Here is a 17224-nt window from a genome sequence, read left to right as displayed (position 1 = left end):
TATATAATAGTGTTTATCGGTATTGGATTTATAAGTAGAAAGATAATAAAGTTATGTCTGCATTGAGAAAGGAGACGGAAAACGCTATTTATTAAGAGGCAACGTATAGGCATTATATTTTGACAAAAATTGATCTGGTAGTAGTAGTAGAGTGTATTAAAAGTAAATTTCAGAAAGTGACTTCGAGTTTTAGTCTTTGTATGTATACAATTAAACGCTTTTAATTGTCCTCAAATAAAAAAAAAAAAATGTTTTAATCGATAAACTATAATTTTTCATAGAAAAATATTGGTGCATAAAATATATTTGACCGCTATAAGACCATGAAATAATGTAAGCTAATAATTTGTGTGAAATACAATTGAATAATTTTTGTTCTGCTAGGGAGGGATGGGGTAAATATCACATAATATGGATTTCTTTACTCAAGGGGTTTTCCATATGTCAATGTATAGAAGGAGTTCCTTAAGCTTTTATGCTTTATAGTGTCTGTCTAGATACATACTGTATACGACTTATAAAGGTAAATAGGAAAGAGAATAATTTTGATTTTTGTCCAATAACAAAAATGTTTTTTATGTTTTAAAATAAGCAACGATGAGATTGAACCGACGATTCCGTGTTCCATTTATTTTCAAACTTTATAATACGATTCCTTTATTTTTTATGTTATGAATCATTAAAGCGCATTTGTTTTATTTTGCTTAGCTTAGAACGTGTATGAGTGGTTTCACTGTAATTAATTTAGTGGGTATTGTGCTTGGTTATTTACTTTTGATACATAGCAGCTATGGCTGGGCTCATATTCGTTACAATAGCAGTTGTTTTTAGTATAGTCAAGAAATATGAAAAAAATAATTTTTTTCAAAAAATCGTATCGTTGTAAAAAAAAAAATTGTATGTCAACACAACTGTGACCTCATTTCGGCATTGAGAAAAACGCCATAACATTCCGATTCGCAACTTTAACAAGAAATAATAGTCATTTTTTTTATTTAAAAAATATTTACAATCTTTGCTACAGGGCATGAAAAGCAAATAGTAACCATAATATGTATATGCAGAGGAAAACCCGGTGATATCAAATGACGAGGTGGACCATCTAATGATAGAACCTAAAGTGATGTTAAATTAGAAAATAGCACCAAAATAAAAAAACCCTAACTATATCCACCTAAAAATACAATTGTAAGCACGCAGTGCCTTTACAATAATTACCTTTAGCGATACATAATATTTGTACCACCTATAGATTCGCATCCAAGCATTTTGTACAGATGTGATTTTATTATCTATTTTCTTTTGTAATAATACTATGAAAACGGTAAAATTATCGATTTTACCATGCCCACTGTACTTAATTATACTCCGCCCCCATTAATCGCCAATCCCACTGTACTCATATTTATAGTTAGTATAAAAAGTTAAAGATCTTTTCTGTGGAGGCCAAATGGGCGATGAAATGTATTTGCTGTCAACATTTTATCACAAGTGTTTATGTTTTTTAATAAATCTAACTAATTTTCTTATAGCTTAATAAAAAACCTGTCCTGTTCCTCTATACCCCATAGAGAAAACAATAAGCTTCACATAGGAAAAAAATTGAAATCCTTCTGATAGATACTCCGTAAAATTACTTTATCAAACATTTGTCATAAGTCAATGTATCATTAAAAGTTTTATTTAAAAAAAAATTCCATTTTTTCTTCATAAAAATAGTCGGCATATTTTAAATGTCTACTAGTTCAATGATTACAGTCAATTCTATCCTATTCTATTCAGTCTATTCTTTGCTCCTTAATTAACCTAAACAAACTAAAAACATTATTACCTAGCATAGTATGAAAGAACTATGGTGAGGTGCAGTGTTCACAAATAAGCATTAAAGTGTTTATTTATATGTGATTTTCACCAAGAGGACTAGTACAGTAAGGTCGAGACATAATAGAATCAAAGCAAAAGATGGGACGGAGAGGTTACAGGACTACAGGAATTATTACTATTAAAGGTAATAAAATCACTTTTGGCATATAATAAAAGTTCTTCAAAGTCAAATACTACAAACTATGAAGATAATATTGAAATGTTTAATTGAATTTTAGTTAATACCAAAAGTAATACTAATAATCCTATCATAAAACTGTGGAGCGTACAATATTAATTGAGCTTTTTTTATTGGCAAACTAACTTTTGATATAGATGGTGCAATCCATTTTTTTTTACAGAAGACTATCGGCAAACACATTACATAAAATAAACGTAAGGTTAAGAAATATATCATAACTTTATTCAGCATTACAATATTTATCTTTGTTTTATGGGATTCATAATGGTTTAAAAAAAACATTTCCTCTTCACTGTTAATTGTTTGTCTGCATACAAATGTTATTAAGCTAATTACTAGATTTGTTAATAAAAGTTAAGGTGTACAATTGTCTTAAATTATGTTGTTTTTTTTGTGTTACTAACTGGGTATGTTCTTTTATATGTTTTATCACATAAGAAAATAAATGTTAATTAATATTGCTTTTAACGATAGTGTATATTGTAAATAATAAGTGTTTTATATAAAAAATATATTATTTTTATTTTTTAAATACGTGACTGCAGATTTACTTACCGCAGGTCTTGCGTATGCAGTATATAAAAATCAAAAGGTAACGCAATAAAAATAGTATGATCGTACACCGCAGTTATAATTATTTTAGTGATAAGAAAAAAAACCAAACAAACGTTCATTAACCGTTCCAGAATCCTAATCAGACATTTAATTCGTAATACATTTCGAAGTGAGTCTTTGGATACTGGACCCAAATTTGGCGATTTCTTACTTTGTTGGTTTACACTGTGCTTGGTTTGAACCGTACTGGTTTTTTTATTGTGTCTGAACTTACAATAACTTTGCAAAAAACGGCCAGATCCAGTGAATTGTTTTAAAGAATATTGATTAGGCACGCCTCTATTTAGGCATTGCCTTAAACCAAAATTTCAACAACCCCCCATGTTGGCATTTTATTGTTTTTTCCTTTTTTTGGCGCAATTTTAGAGTTTAAGAGTAGGAAATCAGTTTGAAGACAGGTCTAACATATACCTATCATATAATATGTATAAAAAAAAAGTATAACTATAGATATTAGTTTTAATAATAAAAAATAATGTAGTGCATATTGTGAATAATGAGCGTTTTATATAAAATAATAGGTAGTTTATAAAATATAACAGCGATACTTAGTTTCTAAAGCTGTTTGAACAAATTAGTAGAATAAGACTTAACTTACGTCAGATAATAAATTAGATACCAAATGTGTGTTTACTTTTGTGTTTTGTTATTACAAAAAAAAACAAAAATCAATTGTATTGAAAGGCGTATTCAAAGTGGTTTTTTAAAAAAAATACTGTGTGTACTTAATTGTTTAAAAACAAACAAATAACAACACTATACAGTGCTCAGAAGTTAAAAAATAATTGTTTTTTAACACGAAAACAATGTAATAGTTAATATTTTATTATCATTTAAAACGAACATGCCGAAAAATTGTTTTTTTGTTCACAGTCTTTAATTCTAAGTCGTCGTTGTTCGTACTGTTGACTCCGAGATTAGTATTTCTATTTTTCTTTTTTATTAGCTGTTGTTAAAAATGAATTTCAAAAACATAATTACCATAACAATATTATTTGTATTTATTAACTACGTGGCCGGAGGTTTAATTTCCGCAGGTCTTGCGTATGTAACACATAAAAATCAAAAGGTAACACAATAAAAATAGTATGATGATTGTTGTATAAACAAGAGTCAAGTCCAATTATAGTAAATAACTATGGTTTGTCGATCATAACAAAATAATTATTTTAGTGATAAGAAAAAAAACTAAACAAACGTTCATTAACCGTTTCTGTATCTATAACCGAGTTATCTTGTTATGATCGACAACCGTAGATATTTACTATTATTGGACTCGACTCTTGTTTATAGAACAAAATATAATTATTCAATTTTAGTCATGGGAAAAAAAAGTTTATCTTAATTTTGAATCTCTCTTTTTGTTATTAATTTCTTACTATTATATATTTAGAAAAAAGAGCTTGTTTATAGCAATAATATAATAGTATTGTAGATCTTTGGATGGTATCAATATGTTTTTATAAGTGTATTTTACTAAAAAACAAATTAATAATAAGTGAAATAAATCATTTTATTTTTTCTAGGCTAGCCAACCTAAAGTTGAAAGCGCGATAAAAGTTGACCGCGAGAAAGAAAAGGTAGTATTATTATACAAATATTAAAGGCCAACGCAGCTTACTCTAAAAAGCAGTGTGCTACATTTTTTTCACTAGATGTTTAATGATTAAACTACATTTTTGATTGGGTGAACTAATAACTATTAAATTATAAAAATAATAATTTAAAAAAATTTTATATGATTTTGACTGGGTTATAGTTACCAATCGACAATTAAATATTTTATAAATGTATATAATGTATAGATAATTAAACCATTTTAGGAATATTCAATATTTTGCTTATATGTATATTAATTATTGTATATTATAATTGATTTGAAGTCACTTACGACAATACTCAACATTGATTTTAAACTAGAGTTTTAGAGCCGTATAGAACACTAAATTTTCAATTTTGTATACATAAAATTAGCATAAAAAATCTATTATTTTTTATTTCTAATAAACATGTTTAAGTTAAAATTATCAACAACCGTAGTTATTTATTATTATTGGACTCGACTCATGTTTCTAGAATAAAATATAATAATTTTTTTAATTTAAGTCATAATTTGATCGTTTTAAATGCAACACATAATTTTAAATAACAGCGTAACGCTTTTTTGATAACACTTTTTTTGGTTATGTGCCAAAGCTAAGATTTGCTTCGAATCTAAAACAATTGGAATCGCGATTTTGCTTAAACTAGAATTATCTTGTTATGATCGACAACCGTAGATATTTACTATTATTGGACTCGACTCTTGTTTATAGAACAAAATATAATTATTCAATTTTAGTCATGGGAAAAAAAAGTTTATCTTAATTTTGAATCTCTCTTTTTGTTATTAATTTCTTACTATTATATATTTAGAAAAAAGAGCTTGTTTATAGCAATAATATAATAGTATTGTAGATCTTTGGATGGTATCAATATGTTTTTATAAGTGTATTTTACTAAAAAACAAATTAATAATAAGTGAAATAAATCATTTTATTTTTTCTAGGCTAGCCAACCTAAAGTTGAAAGCGCGATAAAAGTTGACCGCGAGAAAGAAAAGGTAGTATTATTATACAAATATTAAAGGCCAATGCAGCCTACTCCAATAGGCAGTGTGCTACATTTTTTTCACTAGTCGTAAAAAAACAAAAAAATGCTAAATTTTTAAGTTATTTTTACATAAATTAGCATTAAAAATCCATAATTAATTTTTATTTTTTATTTTTCATGATAAAACGAATTTGCAGTAAACATCTTAATATTCATTGTATTATTTTATCTATATATTATTATAGATATTATAGTCTACTTTCCAGTTAAACCCTAAAATAAAATAAAAAATTTCCTCCTCCAGTGAGTAAATAATTGGTGTAGCTATTACCTAGAACTATACAAACTAAGTGTATTTTAAGATAAATACTTTAATTCTGGCTATGTGGTAATAAGTAACATATGTGTAGTGGAATTGTGACAAAGCTTTACTGGCATCTATAGCGAATTTCTAAGTTAACAGTTTCAGGATAACAGCTTGAACTATAGACACATAATAATGGACTAAAAAGGTGTTTGTTAATGTACATGTTTGAACCAACAGAAAGGATCAGTGAAAAGTGATCTGGATAAGATTTAGCAGGAGATATCATAGGAATATAAGACGCGAAGTATGTGTGGTAGTTAGTTCTTAACAGTCAAATACTACAATCTAAGAAGAAAAAAAATAAATATTGAATTGAATTTTAGTTCACAAAAGTTAAATATTCAAAATTTCTCGAATCTTGTTTGTTTTTGTACCGACCATAACAAAATTAACGTTTTCAATTATACAATTTGTAAAATTAAAGTAGGGCTTACTACCGTCATACACTTAAGTATTTAACCGTTGATGTTCATTTTCAGCTAGCATTGATCCCCGATGATCCAAAAATTCAGAAGATGAATGTTGATTATACAAGAGATCCTCATCAAAAAAGTAATACTTATAAGACCTATCATAAACATGTGGAGTGTACAATATTAAATGAGTTTCTTCTATTGGGAAACCAACTTTTGCTGTAGCAGGTGCAATTTTCTAATAGTCATTCCTTGCAATGATAATATCGTAGTTTAAATTTAAGTAGAAGATTTTCTATAATTAATGGGAAATAAATTGAGGTTTTCGGAAAAAGGCCTGTTCGAGGAAAATGTTTCGTCCCCATGAAATACTAATAACTTATGAGTAATATAATATATAACATAATAGATGGTATCTTGTTAGTAATAAGTTACCATCTAACAATTAAAATAACATAAAAAATTTGATCGTCCATCAATACCATTTATAAATAATATTAAATTAGTAATTAAAATAAAAATTGCTTATACCTATGTATATATTTGTTTACAGATCAATTAGATGCATTATACCTGTTTTAATGGATTGAGTTCAGTAATTTGTAATGTTACTGAAAAACAATATTTCCATATACATTTTTGTCTTATTAATTTAAATTAAAAATATTTTATTTTTAAATAAAAATAATATAATCTCTATCTGTATTCTTATGAGTATATTTGTGTTTACAGTTAATAACTATTATTATAAATACTTCAAAATTACTTTATATTATATTATACATTTTTACCTATCACTATAAATGTGTTGCATCATTATCATCTTGTAATATAAATTGCAGATTATTATTATTGTAATTTGTAGTTTTTTTCTTATACTCTTGAATCCTTTTCATGTGTTAGTATTTATTATTGATTATGAATAGATGCTAAATAATAGGTTAGCCTAATCCTTGGCTTGTTTATACTCTAATAAATAAGTCTTTCAATTTATTTTAAACTCCGTATTTATATTTAATGGTTTTTAAAATATAGTAGTACATTAGGAAGTGATAACAAATTTTTGGGTATCAAAATTCATAACCTGACGTACACGGAAATTTTATGTTGTAACTTAATTGTGGCTCTTGTATAAACAATGACAAAATATGAAGGATACTAATTTCAGTAAATAAAACATAACTCTAAAATGCCTTTTTATTGAAAATATTTAGTATGATTTGCTTTGGCATTAGTATAAAACAAAAAAAGAATATTACAATCATATAATAATTTAAAAATATTTAATTATTTGATTATTACACAGATTCATGTGTACAAGGCAAAACATGTACATTAATAAAAGAAATCGCTTCGAAGTGAGTCTTTGGGTACTAGACCCAAATTTGGCGGTTTCTTACTTTGTTGGTTACACTGTACTTGGTTTAAAACGTACTGGTTTTTTTATTGTGTCTGAACTTACAATAACCTTTTCCTGTAGACCGATTTATTCAAGTAGGATTTCTATAGATCCAAAATCGTTTTTCAACCGTTAACTCTGATTGGTCAATCTTTACAAAAAACGGCCAGACCTAGTAAATTGTTTTAAAGAATATTGATTAGGCACGCCTCTATTTAGGCATTGCCTTAAACCAAAATTTCAACAACCCCCCATGTTGGCATTTTATTGTTTTTTCCTTTTTTTGGCGCAATTTTAGAGTTTAAGAGTAGGAAATCAGTTTGAAGACAGGTCTAACATATACCTATCATATAATATGTAAAAAAAAAAAAGTATAACTATAGATATTAGTTTTAATAATAAAAAATAATGTAGTGCATATTGTGAATAATGAGCGTTTTATATAAAATAATAGGTAGTTTATAAAATATAACAGCGATACTTAGTTTCTAAAGCTGTTTGAACAAATTAGTAGAATAAGACTTAACTTACGTCAGATAATAAATTAGATACCAAATGTGTGTTTACTTTTGTGTTTTGTTATTACAAAAAAAAACAAAAATCAATTGTATTGAAAGGCGTATTCAAAGTGGTTTTTTAAAAAAAATACTGTGTGTACTTAATTGTTTAAAAACAAACAAATAACAACACTATACAGTGCTCAGAAGTTAAAAAATAATTGTTTTTTAACACGAAAACAATGTAATAGTTAATATTTTATTATCATTTAAAACGAACATGCCGAAAAATTGTTTTTTTGTTCACAGTCTTTAATTCTAAGTCGTCGTTGTTCGTACTGTTGACTCCGAGATTAGTATTTCTATTTTTCTTTTTTATTAGCTGTTGTTAAAAATGAATTTCAAAAACATAATTACCATAACAATATTATTTGTATTTATTAACTACGTGGCCGGAGGTTTAATTTCCGCAGGTCTTGCGTATGCAACATATAAAAATCAAAAGGTAACACAATAAAAATTGTATGATGATTGTTGTATAAACAAGAGTCAAGTCCAATTATAGTAAATAACTATGGTTTGTCGATCATAACAAAATAATTATTTTAGTGATAAGAAAAAAAACTAAACAAACGTTCATTAACCGTTTCTGTATTTATAACCGAGTTATCTTGTTATGATCGACAACCGTAGTTATTTTACTATTACTGGACTTGACTTTTGTTTATAGAACAAAATATTTTGTATATTTTAATTTTGAATCTCTCTTGTTGTTATTTATTTCTAACTATTATATGAGCGGAGAAGAGAGCTTGTTTATAACAATAATATAATAGTTATATGGATATAATAATATATTAGTTATGTAGATACTTGGATGGTAAAAATACAAGTTTGTATTTTATTAAAATAAAATATTAAAAAAAATAAAAATTGATAATTTTATTTTTTCCAGACTGGCCAAGAAAAACTTGAACACATGATAGAAGAGGTAGTATTATTATACAAATATTAAAGGCCAACGCAGCTTATTCTAATAAGCAGCGTGCTACATTTTTTCACTAGATGTTTAATGATTAAACTACATTTTTGATTGGGTAAACTAATAACTATTAAATTATAAAAATAATAATTTAAAAAATTTTTATATGATTTTGACTGGGTTAGAGTTACCAATCGACAATTAAATATTTTATAAATGTATATAATGTATAGATAATTAAACCATTTTAGGAATATTCAATATTTTGCTTATATGTATATTAATTATTGTATACTATAATTGATTTGAAGTCACTTACGACAATACTCAACATTGATTTTAAACTAGAGTTTTAGAGCCGTATAGAACACTAAATTTTCAATTTTGTATACATAAAATTAGCATAAAAAATCTATAATTTTTTATTTATAATAAACATGTTTAATCATTTTTTTTATTTTGGTTTTGCGTGATACAATTAATTTGTAGTCAAAATCTTTTTTTTTAATTCATTGTGTATTCTTTTTATACCTAAAAATTATAGATATTATAGCCTTATTTTCAGTTAAACTCTATAGTTGGCAAATATAATAAAAATTAAAACTTCTTCCCTTCTATGTAAATAAAAAATAATAGCTGACAACAGTTATTGTGACGTTTAAAAATATATTACATATCCTATTTTTTTCTTAGAAAGCTGCTGAAATCGAGTTAAAACAAAGTATGGGTGTTATGCCTAACGATAATACCGTAAGTAAAAATTTGGTAACTTTTTAATATTGTACAAAATTATAAATACAATTATTTCCATATGTATAAATGAAAATGAGATAGAACTATGCATACTAAGTGTATGTATTAGAAGATAGCTGCTTTATTTCTGAGTATACTTAAGTGTATGCCTTATGATTTTTTTTAATAAATAGTTTTCGTAATATAAAAAACCGTTACTGAATCCAAAACAGTTGGAATCGAAATTTTACTTAAGTTAAAATTATCAACAACCGTAGTTATTTATTATTATTGGACTCGACTCATGTTTCTAGAATAAAATATAATAATTTTTTTAATTTAAGTCATAATTTGATCGTTTTAAATGCAACACATAATTTAAAATAACAGCGAAACGCTTTTTTGATAACACTTTTTTTGGTTATGTGCCAAAGCTAAGACTTGATTCGAACCCCATTTCCACCCCGACCCAACCCCAACTACATCCCTCATCTCTCATCTCTTATCTCTTATCCCTTATCTCCTATATCCTATCTTCTATCAGATACCAGCGTAACTCTTTTATTGTCACAAGTTTTTCGATATTTTTTGCTATAGTATACAACCCCTTTCCCACCCCCATGAAAATGTCAATATTTATGCAGCAATATTTTTCTATGACAAATTATAGTTTATCGAATTAAACATTTTTTTTTAATTTAAGAACAATTAAAAGCGTTAAATTGTATACATGTAAAGACTAAAACTCGAAGTCACTTTCTGAAATTTACTTTTAATACACTCTACTACAGACTACTACTACCAGATAAATTTTTGTCAAATAATGCCTATACGTTGCCCCTTAATAAATAGCGTTTTCCGTCTCCTTTCTCAATTCAGACATAACTTTAATATCTTTCTACTTATAAATCCAATACCGATAAACACTATTATATATTTTTAATGAGAATTTTGATTAAGATCATTTCACGAATGTATTCATGGGGGGGGGGCACGAATCGTGAACAATTACTAGTCGTTTGAATCAAATTGTAGTACTAATGTCGGGCTTTAGATTATTGCATTTCATGATGTCTTATAATAGGTTTTCATATTTTCTACAATCATATTATTTTTTAGGATTAGAGTAGAAAAGAGCATGTTTATAACAATAATAAAATAATTATGTAGATCTTTGGATGGTAACAATTTGTTTTTATAAGTTTGTATTTTACTTAAAAACAATTAATTGTACGTAAAATTAATTTTTATTTTTTTCAGGATACCCAACCTAAAGTTGAAAGCGCGTTAAAACGTGAATACATGATAGAAGAGGTAGTATTATTATACAAATATTAAAGGCCAACGCAGCTTACTCTAATAAGCAGTGTGCTACATTTTTTCACTAGATGTTTAATGATTAAACTACATTTTTGATTGGGTGAACTAATAACTATTAAATTATAAAAAAGAATAATTTAAAAAAATCTTATATCGTCTATGTTTTTGCCTGGGTTATAGTTACCAATCGACAATTAATTATTTAATAAATGTATATAATGTGTAGGTGGATAATTAAACCATTTTAGGAATATTCAAAAATTTGCTTATATGTATATTAATTATTGTATATTATAATTGATTTGAAGTCACTTACGACAATACTCAACATTGATTTTAAACTAGAGTTTTAGAGCCGTATAGAACACTAAATTTTCAATTTTGTATACATAAAATTAGCATAAAAAATCTATAATTTTTTTTATCCCTAATAAACATGTTCAACCATTTTTTTTTTTTGGTTTTGCATGATACAATTATTTTGTAGTCAAAATTGTTTTATTCATTGTGTTATTATACCTATATATTATAGATATTATAGAATTATTTTCAGTTAAACCCAATAGTTGGCCTTATAAAATAAAAATTAAAACTCCTTCCCTTCTGTGTAAATAAATATAATGGCTGACAACAGTTATTGTGGCGTATAAAAATATAGTACATATCATAATTTTTTCTTAGAAAGCTGCTGAAAACAAGTTAACACAAAGTATGAGTGTAATGCCTGACGATAATACCGTAAGTAAAAGTTTGGTAACTTTATAATATTGTACAAATATATAAATACAATTTTTTCCATATGTATTAATTAAAATGAGATAGAACTATGCATACTAAGTGTAAGTAAATCTCAATTATGAATCTGTCTTGCTGTTATTAATTTCTAACTATTATATAAGCAGAAATAAGAGCTTGTTTACAAGAATAATATAATAAGTATATAGATCTTTAACTGGATATTTATTTTTGTATGTTTGTATTTTCCAAAAAAAAATTAATTATACGTGAAATTAATCATTTTTTTTCCAGACTAGCCAAGCTAATATTAAACGCATGATACAGGTAGTATTATTATACAAATATTAAAGGCCAACGCAGCTTACTCTAATAAGCAGTGTGCTACATTTTTTTCACTAGATTTTTAATGATTTAATTTAAATTTTCGATTGGGTGAACTAGTAGCTATTAAATTAAAAAAAAAATCTCATATCGTCTGTGATTCTGATTGTGTTATAGTTACCAATTGACAATTAGTAATTAATATATGTATATAATGTGGAGGTATATAATCAAAACATTTTAGGAATATTCAATATTTTGCTTATATGCATATTAATTATTGTATATTATAATCGATGTTAAGTCACTATACCCACTATTGATTTTTAACTAGAATTCTAGAGCCGTATAAAAATATCTAGGTGTTTTTTTAACCGAGTTTAATCATTTTTTTTTTAACTTTTAGTACAGTAGAATACACTAAATTTTTAATTTTGTATACATAAAATTAGCCTCATATATCTATAATTTTTTTATTTCTCATAGGGTTTCAAAATTTTGTTTTGTTTTTGCATGATACAATTAATTTGTAGTAAAGTCTTTTTATTCATTGTAGGTATTATTATAATTGATTTGAAGTCACTATACTCAACATTGATTTGAAACTAATAATAACTAATAATTTTTTTATTCCTAATAAACAAATTATAAATATAATAGCCTTATTTTCAGTTAAACCTTAAAGTTGGCTTTATAAAATACAAATTAAAACTTCTTCCCCTCTGTGTAATTAAAAGATAACAGATAACAAATATTATTGTGGCGTATAAAAATGTGGTACATATCCATTTTTTTTTTTAGAAAGCTGCTGAAATCGATTTAAAACGTGGAATGGGTGTTATGCCTAACTATAATATCGTAAGTAAAAGTTTGGTAACTTTATAATATTGTAAATATTGATAAAAGATCTCATATCGTCTATGATTCTGATTGTGTTATAGTTACCAATCGACAATTAATTATTTAATATACGTACATAATGTGGAGGTATATAATATCTACGGTTTTTTTTAAACTGAGTTTAATCAATTTTTTTAATTGTGTATATATAAAATTAGCATCAAAAATCTATAATTCTTTTTATTTCTTATAATGTTTAACCATTTTTTTTTTGTTTTTGCATGATACAATTAATTTGTAGTCAAAATCGTTTTATTCGTTGTATTATTATATCTATATATTATAGTTATAATAACCTTATTTTCAGTTAAACCCTATAGTTGGCCTTATAAAATACAAATTTAAACTCCTTACCCCCTGTATAAATAAAAGATAACAGATAACAAATACTATTGTGGCGTGTAAAAATATGGTACATATCCATTTTTTTTCTTAGAAAATTGCTGAAATCGATTTAAATCGTGGAATGGATGTTATGCCTAACTATAATACCGTAAGTAAAAATTTGGTAACTTTATAATATTGTACAAAAATAAAAATGTTTCCATATGTATAAATGATAATGTGATAGAACTATGCATACCAAGTGAATATATTTGAAGATAACTACTTTAATTCTGGATATATGGTAAAATGAAACAAATGAGTGTAACAAACAAATATTTACTAGAAAAAAAGTTATTTAATTTGTCAAATTATTGTGGGCCGCCCTGTATAATGTGGAGGTAGATAATTAAATTAATTTAGGAACATTTAATATTTTGTTTATATGTAAATTAATTATTGTATATTATAATTGATTTCAAGTGCTTAATCATTCTTAATGTTGGTGTCAACTTAGTTTTTTTTGTAATTTTAGTACTTTTGACTACTTTTTATTTATCTAATACAAATAGCGTTGGCCCACCAAATTCTCATTTTACGCATTGTTTAATCAAACATTGTTAATAAATGTGTTGCACGTATCTTATTGTCTTTATTTATAACAGATATGTCCCTCCCACTTTTCTTCTGTCTACCTCTACCTTTAAATCTTTTGTAACCATATAACACTCTATTATTAAACTTAAATTTTAGTTAGATATAGTTAATTTTATATGTTTTTTAAGTATATTATTGACTGCTAAATATTTAGTTGTTTTCGTCAAACGTTTAGCAAAGCTAATAAATTTTAGTGATTTTAACTTAAAAGTTTATAGCTGTCACTTTACTTTATTAAGAACTCAATTAATAGAAATCATAGTACCTATGACTACCATGTTACAAGTATATAAATGTAAATATTATAAAATACCGAAATGGGATATTTAGTCTACACTATGTAACGTGACTTTTTGACTTTGACCACAAAACCTTATGGCTTTTTGAGAAAAATATTATTGATTATAATTCAAACGACTGATTGTTTTGTATTTATTTTTATATTATACTTTGGTAATTTGTAGTTATAATGTAAAATTTAATTATTTTTGTAGTGACAGCTTAAAAAAAAAATTAAGTGAAATTCCATGCTTATAATCTCAATTGTATCTTAAAACATCTTAAATATACTCAGTACTCACGCATAGTAATAAATTTCCAAAGAGGCTTCAAATGGAAAAATATAATTATAATTTATACCGGTGTCCCATTTTAAAATACTAATCCATGGGTTCATTGAAAAATGTTTCCAACAAAAGTTGTTAGTTTCGATAAGAACGATTATTTAGTAAACAAAAAAAAAACATGGTTTTCATTAAAAAAAAATGTTTTTGACCTTAAGTCAGCCATTTTAAATTTAATTGTTATTTAAATTGTTTTTATTCATTCATGGTTTTTATACATTTTTTTAATAAATAGTTTTAGATATATAGAAACCGTTCCAGAATCTAAAACAATTGGAATCGCAATTTTGCTTAAACTAGAATTATCTTGTTATGATCGACAACCGTAGATATTTACTATTATTGGACTCGACTCTTGTTTATAGAACAAAATATAATTATTCAATTTTAGTCATGGGAAAAAAAAGTTTATCTTAATTTTGAATCTCTCTTCTTGTTATTAATTTCTTACTATTATATATTCAGAAAAAAGAGCTTGTTTATAGCAATAATATAATAGTATTGTAGATCTTTGGATGGTATCAATATGTTTTTATAAGTGTATTTTACTAAAAAACAAATTAATAATAAGTGAAATAAATCATTTTATTTTTTCTAGGCTAGCCAACCTAAAGTTGAAAGCGCGATAAAAGTTGACCGCGAGAAAGAAAAGGTAGTATTATTATACAAATATTAAAGGCCAATGCAGCCTACTCCAATAGGCAGTGTGCTACATTTTTTTCACTAGTCGTAAAAAAACAAAAAAATGCTAAATTTTTAAGTTATTTTTACATAAATTAGCATTAAAAATCCATAATTAATTTTTATTTTTTATTTTTCATGATAAAACGAATTTGCAGTAAACATCTTAATATTCATTGTATTATTTTATCTATATATTATTATAGATATTATAGTCTACTTTCCAGTTAAACCCTAAAATAAAATAAAAAATTTCCTCCTCCAGTGAGTAAATAATTGGTGTAGCTATTACCTAGAACTATACAAACTAAGTGTATTTTAAGATAAATACTTTAATTCTGGCTATGTGGTAATAGGTAACATATGAGTAGTGGAATTGTGACAAAGCTTTACTGGCATCTATAGCGAATTTTTTAAGTTAACAGTTTCAGGATAACAGCTTGAACTATAGACACATAATAATGGACTAAAAAGGTGTTTGTTAATGTACATGTTTGAACCAACAGAAAGGATCAGTGAAAAGTGATCTGGATAAGATTTAGCAGGAGATATCATAGGAATATAAGACGCGAAGTATGTGTGGTAGTTAGTTCTTAACAGTCAAATACTACAATCTAAGAAGAAAAAAATTAAATATTGAATTGAATTTTCAGTTCACAAAAGTTAAATATTCAAAATTTCTCGAATCCTGTTTGTTTTTGTACCGACCTTAACAAAATTAACGTTTTCAATTATACAATTTGTAAAATTAAAGTAGGGCTTACTACCGTCATACACTTAAGTATTTAACCGTTGATGTTCATTTTCAGCTAGCATTGATCCCCGATGATCCAAAAATTCAGAAGATGAATGTTGATTATACAAGAGATCCTCATCAAAAAAGTAATACTTATAAGACCTATCATAAACATGTGGAGTGTACAATATTAAATGAGTTTCTTCTATTGGGAAACCAACTTTTGCTGTAGCAGGTGCAATTTTCTAATAGTCATTCCTTGCAATGACAATATTGTAGTTTCAACTTATCTACACACAAGGAAAAAATATTTTTCTATAATCACTGGGAAATAAATTGTGGTTTTCTGAAAAAGGCCTGTTTGAGGAAAATGTTTTGCCCCCATGAAATACTAATAACATATTAGTAATATATTAGATAACATAATAGATGGTATCTTATTAGTAATAAGTTACCATCTAACAATTAAGATAACATAAACATTTGATCGTCCTTCAATACCATAAATAAATAATATTAAATTAGTAATTAAAATAAAAATTGTTTATACCTATGTATATATTTGTTCACAGATCAATTTGATGCGTTTAACCTGTTTTAATGGATTGAGTTCAGTAATTTGTAATGTTATTGAAAAACAACATTTTCATATACATTTTTGTCTTATAAATTTCAATTAAAAATATTTTGTTTTTAAATAAAAATAATATAATCTCTATCTCTATTTGTATAAGTATATTTGTGTTTACAGTTGTATTATCATATAAATAACTATTATTATGAATATTTCAAAATTACTTTATATTATATTATATATTTTTATCTATCACAATAATTGTGTTGCATCATTATCATCTTGTTATATAAATTGCAGATAATTATTTTTATGTATTTTCATGTGTTAGTATTTATTACTGTTTATGAATAGATGCTAAATAATGGGTTAGCTTAATCCTTGGCTTGCATATAATTTAAATAAGTCATTCTATTTATTTTAAATGCCGTATTATGTTTAATGGGTTTTAAAATACATTAGTACATTAGGAAGTAATAACAAATTTTTGGGGATTAAAATTCATAACCTGACTAAAAATACACGTACATGTACACGTACAATTGAAATATTATTTTGTAACTTAATTGTAGCTCTTGTATAAACAATGGCAAAATATGATAGATTCTAATTTCAGTAAATAAAACATAACTTCAAAATGTTTTTTTATTAAAACTATTTAGTATGATTTGCTTTGGCATTAGTATAA

General features: G+C 25.5%; 1 protein-coding gene across 4 annotated transcripts; it reads left to right on the top strand.

The window, feature by feature from the left end:
* Window positions 1-3519: 3519 nt before the first annotated feature.
* LOC126840441 (uncharacterized) lies at window positions 3520-16710 on the top strand. Of its 4 annotated transcripts, none has more exons than XM_050576179.1 (11): window positions 3520-3749; window positions 8904-8939; window positions 9624-9680; window positions 10923-10976; window positions 11664-11720; window positions 12012-12044; window positions 12843-12899; window positions 13378-13434; window positions 15144-15197; window positions 16036-16108; window positions 16535-16710. In XM_050576179.1, the coding sequence occupies exons 1-11, from the start codon at window positions 3639-3641 to the stop codon at window positions 16561-16563; spliced, it is 618 nt and encodes a 205-aa protein (XP_050432136.1). In that variant the 5' UTR covers window positions 3520-3638; the 3' UTR covers window positions 16564-16710. The 4 variants fall into 4 exon arrangements, with proteins under 4 accessions (XP_050432136.1, XP_050432138.1, XP_050432135.1 ...); XM_050576178.1 differs by lacking the exon at window positions 3520-3749 and adding an exon at window positions 8228-8453; XM_050576181.1 differs by lacking the exons at window positions 9624-9680; window positions 10923-10976.
* The last annotated feature ends 514 nt before the right edge of the window (window positions 16711-17224 follow it).

This window comes from Adelges cooleyi, unplaced genomic scaffold (genome assembly GCF_023614345.1).
Source record: "Adelges cooleyi isolate 19-005CV unplaced genomic scaffold, UGA_ACOO_1.1 ACOO_flye_CR_arks_rails_tigmint_CR_PRNA_376, whole genome shotgun sequence".
Classification (NCBI taxonomy): domain Eukaryota; kingdom Metazoa; phylum Arthropoda; class Insecta; order Hemiptera; family Adelgidae; genus Adelges; species Adelges cooleyi.
This window is presented reverse-complemented; position numbering and strand designations above follow the sequence as displayed.